The 8,337-nt window shown below is 42.6% G+C and overlaps 1 protein-coding gene across 1 annotated transcript in view; it reads right to left on the bottom strand.

The window, feature by feature from the left end:
- Positions 1-8,337, bottom strand: part of SLC6A11 (solute carrier family 6 member 11) — a 129,412-nt gene that overhangs the window by 21,370 nt on the left and 99,705 nt on the right. Inside the window, exon 8 of the mRNA XM_059390333.1 lies at positions 6,754-6,878. Within this exon, the coding sequence (XP_059246316.1) occupies positions 6,754-6,878 (125 nt within the window). The remainder of the gene's footprint in view (positions 1-6,753; positions 6,879-8,337) is intronic.

The raw sequence follows: 8,337 nt of genomic DNA, 5'->3' as shown, positions 1-8,337 counted from the left end.
GTGAATCACCAGGTTTATACACTTCACAGCACTCACCAAAGCACATACCCTCCCCAATGTCCATAATACCACCCCCTTCTCCCAAAACCCCTCCCCCCAGCAACCCTCAGTTTATTTTGTGAGATTAAGAGTCACTTATGGTTTGTCTCCCTCCCAATCCCATCTTGTTTCATTTATTCTTCTCCTACCCACTTAAGCCCCCATGTTGTGTCACCACTTCCTCATATCAGGGAGATCATATGATCTCTTTCTCTGTTTGACTTATTTCGCTAAGCACGATACGCTCTAGTTCCATCCATGTTGTCGCAAATGGCAAGATTTCATTTCTTTTGATGGCTGCATAGTATTCCATTGTGTATATATACCACATCTTCTTGATCCATTCATCTGTTGATGGACATCTAGGTTCTTTCCATAGTTTGGCTATTGTGGACACTGCTGCTATAAACATTCGGGTGCACGTGCCCCTTTGGATCACTACATTTTTATCTTTAGGGTAAATACCCAGTAGTGCAATTGCTGGGTCATAGGGATTATAGTTTTAAATATTACCTGTTCATTGTTTTTTTCTTCTTCTTCTTCTTTAGGGACTCTTATAATGTTAATATTTTCTTCTTTCCTAGTCTTCTGTTTCTACATTTTTACTTCTTTATGTCATTTTCATTCACTTCTTTGTTTTCTTTCCTTTTTAAAATGCCCCCTTTTTGAGACTATTCTCCATTGGACACTTTTTAATTTATTCTTTATTTCTAAGATACCTTGGTCATTCTTTTTTCTCATTTTTTCCCGAGTTTGATCAACTTTCTCTTCATTTATTCCTGTTATCCCCTTTGCCCATTTGTTAGTTTTAAAATTCCAGGTTCAATGGGGCGCCTGGGTGGCTCAGTGGTTTGGGCTGCTGCCTTCGGCTCGGGTCATGATCTCAGGGTCCTGGGATTGAGCCCCGCATCGGGCTCCCTGCTCCGCAGGAAGCCTGCTTCCCTCTCTCTCTCTGCCTGCCTCTCTGCCTACTTCTGATCTCTGTCTGTCAAATAAATAAATAAGATCTTTAAAAAAAAAATAAAATTCCAGGTTCAAGATGTTTTTTCCCAACATCCTCATATGCTTGTTCAGGTATATTTACTTCTGTCTGGAGTGCTGATACATAATTTTGCTTTATTTTATGGTTGAGTTCATGGTCATTGATATGTGGGGAATTTACATGCCTGTTTTCTGCAGTAGTTCTGCAAGGATTTAAGTTTTCTAATGTTCATGTTCATGTTCTTGGGTATTTTATAATATTCCCAACTAATAGTGCCCTCTTTTGTAAGTATGACAAAGTCCAGGTAGTTTTCTTTTTTCTTTAAAGATTTTATTTTTTTATTTGACAGAGAGATCACAAGTAGGCAGAGAGGCAAGCAGAGAGAGAGGGAAGCAGGCTCCCCACTGGCAGAGAGCCCGATGTGGGGCTCGATCCCAGGATGCTGAGATGACCTGAGCCAAAGGCAGAGGCTTAACCCACTGAGCCACCCAGGCATTCAGTCCAGGTAGTTAACAGCATTTTGTGTTGATGGTGGAGGGAAGGTGATCTCCCCATTCCACACCCTAATTTAACAGTTCTCTTTTGTTTTGCAGGACTTTATCTCCTTTTTTTGGTTTTCTCTTCACTAATTATTAAAGGGTGCATCTTTCTTTCTTTTTCTCCCCAGAAGTTCTGTGTTTCAAATGGTCTCTCCTTTAAATTGTGTCTGTTCCTATAAATGGTCCCTACCCCTTTAAATCACACACTGAACCCTTTCTCCGTTGTCCTAGTTAAGGGATTTGTCTGGATCTTTTCCAGCATTTTTCAGACTTAAGAGTGGATTTAATCTTTCTGGTGATTGCTCCAAATCATTTTTAGGTCCCTTCACCAGCCTGTCTTCTGTCTCTCCCACAGTTTTTCTCAGTTTGCCCTATCAGCTGTGAAGGCATAGGTGGTAGCTGGAGGAATTGTGCACCTGGATTGATAATTTTTCCTTTTGTTAGAGCTATCTGTAGCTTCAACATTTCCTGTCTTCAAATTATGCAGGGACATGGTTTTGTATAAAATATATTTTCCCTTCTTGTTCTTGTTTGGAGAGAAAACTGGATTACAGCTGTCACCATACTCAGATATTCAGATGTCTTATTTCCGCTAATTTTTAAAAGACTATTTAAAAAGTATAAGAGTGTACTTTAAAAAGTATAAGATTGATATTATTTTTTCTTGAATGTTTGGTAGAATTCACCAATGAAACCATGAGGGCCTCAAGTTTTCCTGCTAGAAATATTTTTGATAATGAATTCAATGTCTTTTAAAAGTATAGAGCTATTCAGTATTTCTATTTCTTCTTGAGTCATTTTGAGTAAATTATATTTTTAAAGGGATTTTTCTGATCTACATTACCAAATACATTAACTTGAAATTGTTCATAATTTTTCATAATTGTTCATAATATTTCCTATTCTTGTTTTTAATGTCTGTAAAATTTGTAGTCATATCTCTTCTTTCATTCCTGATATTAGTAATTTGTGTTTTCTCATGTTTTTTTTTTCCTTGACTAGTCTTGCTAGGGAATTATAATTTTGTTATCTTTTTCAATACCAAATTTTGGCTTTGGAATTGTATTGTGTGTGTCTTACAAATTTGTTTGTTTCTACTTACTCTGGGTTTAATTTATACTTTTTTTTTTTTTTTGCAGCTTCTTCAGATAGAAACTTAATTTTTTTAAACTTTAAATCCTTCTAATTAGGCATTCAAAATTATAAATTTGTCTGTAAGTACTTTAAATGCATCCCACAAATTTTGGTATGTTGTATTTTCATTACCATGCAGTTTTCTTTGACCTGTGGGATATTTAGAAATGTGTTGCTTAGTTTATACATACATGAGGATTTTCTAGTTATATTTTTGTTATGGACAATTTAATTAATTGGTAGTCAGAGAATATACCTTAAAATTTCAATCTTTTGAAATTTATTGAGACTTTATGGCTCAATTTATATCCTATCTAGGTGCATGCTTCATGCTCATTTGAAAAGAATTGTACTTTGCAGTTGTTTGGTGTAGTGTTTTATAAATGTCAATCACGGCAAGTCATTGGTAGCTTTCCAATATCTACCTCTTTATTAATATTTTGTATAGTTGTTTTAACACTAGTGAGCAAGGGATATTAAAAATCTTCAACTTTGGTTATAGCTTTGTCTATTTTCTGTTTTAGTCTTTCAGCTTTTGTTTCATGTAATTTAAATGTCTGTCATTATGTAGCAACACATTACAAATTAGATAGCTTACAAATGAACTGCTTTTATAAACATTATGAAGTGTCCCCCTGTTATCTCTAGTAATAGTCTTTGACTTTAAGTCTACTCTAATATTAGTGTACCAAAGCTACTTTTCTTGTGCTTGTTGTTTGGTGAGTATGTCTTTTCCCTCTGTTTTGCACGTTGTCTGTGTCTTTAAAGTGTATCTCTTTTTAGAAAGCTTACAGTTGAGTCTTGCTTTTTTACTCAGTCTGATAATCTCTGCCTTTTACCTGGAGTATTCAGCCCATTTACATTTAATGTAATTATAGATACGGGTAGGTGTAAGTTTACCATTTCATATTTGTTTTGTTTTTGTTCCTTCTGAATTTTGGGGGTTTTCATTTATTTACTCTGTTGTGTTTTTCTTGCCTTCTTTTGGGCTAATCAATATGTTTACATATTCAATTCTATTTCTTCTAAGCTTTGTAGCTCTACCTATTATTATTATTATTTTCTAAGCAGCTGGGCCAACAATATGCATCCATAACCCATCAAAGTCTACCTAGAGTTAACAACATATCACTTAATCCTGCTACCACATATCTGACACTTTCCACTTCTGATGATCATTCTGACATTTTCTGCCTCGAAACAGAATTTAGGACTTAGCCACATCAGTACTTACAAAATGAAAACAAATACTCCAATTAAAAGACATGGATAATCAAGACAGTATAAAAAAGCAAGATCCAATTCTAAGCTGTCTAAAATTTCAACCTCTAGGAGAGCGTACCTGACGAAAGAATCACAGAAACACACCAAGGAACATGTGGGTGAGGGCCACAAATTTCAGTGGTGGGATTATAGCATGACAAAATCTGAGCCCTGTGACAAGTGCATGTTGCCTTCCTAGATCAGGTTCCAGGTATGCTGGGACATCCCACTGAACATTCTGCCATTTAATTAGGTATCTTCCAAAAATCATTCATCAGAAAGCATGCCGAGGTCCTTCTGAGCAAGGTGAGATGGTTACACATTCACTTGCAACTTGCAATTTCTCCAATTGGCAGACTCCTAAGGAGAATCTTAGCCTGACTCACATTGCCCAACAGGGGCACAGAGCAGATTTACCTGCTGGATACAAGAAGCAACACAGGAAGATGAACCAGAAAAGGCTAGAGCCAGGCTGCACCGCCTATGAGCTGTGTGAACTGGGGTGAACCACTTGGGTAACTCAAGCTCTGCGTTACAGGGTCTTCATCTGCTGTGGGCATGGTTCGAAAGCCTAGGGCTGCTGTTTATGTGAAGAGTGTCCTCTGCAGGACTGTGGTGCATACTCTGCACAGCCACCAATGCAGGACCTTTTAAAGCCTACCTTGCAGAGGTGCTGTGAGCAGTTTGTGAGGTAGAGTGCTAAAAACAACCACCCCAGAGCCTGACAAGTGGGACAGAGTAAATCAGTTACGACCCATCCATCCATCCAATGGAAGACCACATAACTATTAAAACTCATGATTGAGATCTCTGTTCATGGAGGCAGAAAGCTCCTTGTGCTTTATTGTAAATGGGAAAATGCAGCCTACAGAATACCAAGGATAATTTGATCTGGTTTCCATCACCACAAGTATGGATATATATGCATGGAAAATCCTGACAGGAGAACCCCAAAGTGTTGTCATTTTCAGAGTGCAGAGTTTTTCCTTTGTTAAGATTTCTACATTTTTCTACTATGAATATGCTTTCAGTTTGAAATTAGGAAAAAAATTAACAAACTTTATTTTTAGTTGGCTCTTTTCCTTTCCATCTATGACTCCTCTTTCAATTTCATCTATAAAATTTAAAAGGTAATATAAAGAGAAAAAATAGTGCTGCAGATATCTTATTCCACTTACTACCTAAGGTAGGTGTTAGGAAATTCATTTTATGGAGGAGGAAATGGATTCTTGGAGAAGGCAATCCTCCTGTAGAGAATGCTCTCTCTTCACAGGGCTGCAATGTAGTTTCATGCCAGGAAGGAGCATGGATGTTTGGTCAAGTGTCAGGTGACCACAGTGGGCAGTAGGATGGCATGGTCAGAGCATGGGCTTTGGAGCCAGATGGCCTGTAGTAAGTCCCAACTATGTCCCTTCCAGCCTGTATAACCTTACATAAGTCATTTCACCGCTCTGAGCCTCAGCTTCTTTATCTGTCAAATAGGGGAAGCAAATGTTGGAGGGCTGAGCTGAGACTGCTCCTGCCCAGAGCCAGCACTCGCTGAGTGAGACCTTTAGTCATACTAATATTCTCTAGTTTAGATCTGGACTCTTGAGCTCAGCAGGGACTGTCTCTATCTCTGGCATACATTATCCAGAGGAAGGGGGAACCTGAGTGGTCACACAGAAGAGCTTTGCAGCCATGCACCGGCTCTGATGTCCAGATACCCCACTCTGCCAGCTTTGGGGGGTTAGAGGGATGCTTCCCTATCTGTGCATGCCACACCAAACAGGACACTGTAGACCAGCATTTTCAAGAGAGGCAGTGTGGCTCCCAGGGGTGCCTGGGGGTGGTTGCAATAAGTTGGGGCATGACTAGCATGGAGTAGATGGAGCCAGAAGGCTAAGCTACCTGTGTTACTCTCAGCAAATTGTTCTACTAAATATTCTTGGGGGTGAAAAACTTTAGACTTAATTGGGGTTAGAATGTGTTTGTCATAAAAACACAAACTATTTTCACACTTTTAAAAAAAGTACACACTGAATTTTTCTAGAATTCAAACACCATGTAAATCAAGGCAAGAGTAATTCACCATTTTGCATAATCACATTAGCAACAATAACTCTGTCTGTAGTGGGTTTGAAATAAACACACATCAATCTATACTTAAGAATGTCTCATTCATCATGATTCTGCATCTAAGATGAGGGGAAGGGAGAGAGATTCTTCAAGCAGAGGGAACAGTATGTGTAAAGACCCCAGGGTAGGAGGAAGCAAGCCATGTTGCAAAAGCAGACCACCACAGCAGGGCAGCATGAGGGTGAGGGAATGATGTGGGTGGAGAAGCTACAAAGGCTGGGCAACGATGGCGTTGGGGCCCTGCTAAGAATCCAGCACTGTGAGAAGCTAAGAAAAGCTTTTGATCAGAGAAAGAAATGCTCAGATTTGCATTTTGAAAGCCAGTCTGCACGTGGAACAGAAGGGGCAGTAGTGGTGGCTGGGAGGCCAGTGGAAGGTTCCTGCAATCATGTAGGTGAGCAGTGATGGGGGTCTGGGCTAGTGGGGAGAGTGTTGCTGGGGCAAAGTACATGAAGTGGAGCAACACCCAGGAAGCAAAAGCTATACCACTTGGGGATGACTTGGATATGGGAGTGAGGAGGTGTCACAGTTTCTCTCCTACGATCCTAGCTTGAGGATGGATGGTGGGGCCACCTTCTAAGACCTGAATCCAGGAGAAGAATGAGCTGAGGAGGCAGATCATATTTGCACCCTGACCCACCAGTCCCCCAAGGCCTCCCTCGCCTTTGGCAGACTTACCTGACTCTGCCACCTCGGCAATGGGCACCCCCTGCTCGTATGCCATGAAGCCCAGGACTGAGAAGATGGCAAAGCCAGCCACGAAGCTGGTGCCACTGTTGAGGCAACAAAGCATGATGCAGTCCCTGTGGGGAAGCAGTGAGAGGGGCTGAGGTCAGAGTGGGAGGAACAGGTACACTGCTCGAACATTCTCTCTGAGCACCAGAGCCATCCTGTGGAGCAGGCAGGGCACGGTGGGCACAGACAGCCCCATATGCCTATTGAAGCCATTGTGGTTCAGGGAGGTTAGGTGGCTGGCCCATGGTCACACAGCTTCTCTTGCATTTCTAGAAGATAAGGTGGCTATGGACCAGAAGCATGGAAGAGGGATGGGAAGGAAGAAAGGCTAGCACGTGAGAAAATGCACTACTGAGAAGATATTTAGAGACAAAGCCATGCTCCTCCAAATCCCTGGTAGGAGAGGAAACCAGGGAAAGCAAGAGAGGAGTGATTTCCTGGGAACTCAAAGCTAAGAGGGCAGGAGAGGCCTCTGAGAAACAGCTGCTTCTCAGTCAGGGGAGCATCCATGGACTTGACACTAGAATCTCCCACCCGCTTCAGGAGGAGACACCCCGTCACGCCACACTGTTTATTGGAGCAGTGCCTCAGAGCCCTCATGGCTCAGTTCCCATGAGGTAGCAACCCTTCTAGGTTGGACACCGCATGGAGGGGTTATCAGAGCAGTGCCTGGCTCTTGCCCTGGGGAGGGGCCTAGCAGCAGAAGCACCAGCATGAAGCTGCAGCCCAGGAGAAATGAGAGCAAATGATGGGGCTTTGCCAAGACGAAGGCAGAACCCACAATTCCCAGCCTCTCCTTCCTCAGGCCTGGCATCCTCACGCAGCCACAGAGGGTAATCACAGAGTCTTCTCAGCTGCTGGCTGCAGGCACTGGCCAGTTAGGCTTAGGGCACCTGTGATGCCACACTTTCCCAGGAGGCGCTCCTAGAGGATCTGGCCACTCTCTGGTCTGAGGTAGGGCTCTGGGGTGTCCCCATGGTGGTGGTGGCTCATGCCACCACAGGGCTGCCTCGGCTCACACCCTAGCAAACCTTGTGCCCTGGTTCCATGGCACTTTCCCCTGGCTGGCCCTCCTGTGCTGCTTACAGCACTAAGAACTTCCTCATGTGTGTTCATCCCAAACCGGCCTTCTCTGGTGAGTTTTAGTTCTGCCCTTCCTACCAGCCTACACCTCCTTCAGGTTTGGGAGATCTGAAGAGAGTGGCCCTACATCCCCTTTGAGCTTTTTGCTCCTTCAGTTATAGGGCTCTGGGGTGTCCCCATGGTGGTGGTGGCTCATGCCACCACAGGGCTGCCTCGGCTCACACCCTAGCAAACCTTGTGCCCTGGTTCCATGGCACTTTCCCCTGGCTGGCCCTCCTGTGCTGCTTACAGCACTAAGAACTTCCTCATGTGTGTTCATCCCAAACCGGCCTTCTCTGGTGAGTTTTAGTTCTGCCCTTCCTACCAGCCTACACCTCCTTCAGGTTTGGGAGATCTGAAGAGAGTGGCCCTACATCCCCTTTGAGCTTTTTGCTCCTTCAGTTA

This window comes from Mustela nigripes, chromosome 2, assembly GCF_022355385.1.
Source record: "Mustela nigripes isolate SB6536 chromosome 2, MUSNIG.SB6536, whole genome shotgun sequence".
Lineage (NCBI taxonomy): Eukaryota > Metazoa > Chordata > Mammalia > Carnivora > Mustelidae > Mustela > Mustela nigripes.
This window is presented reverse-complemented; position numbering and strand designations above follow the sequence as displayed.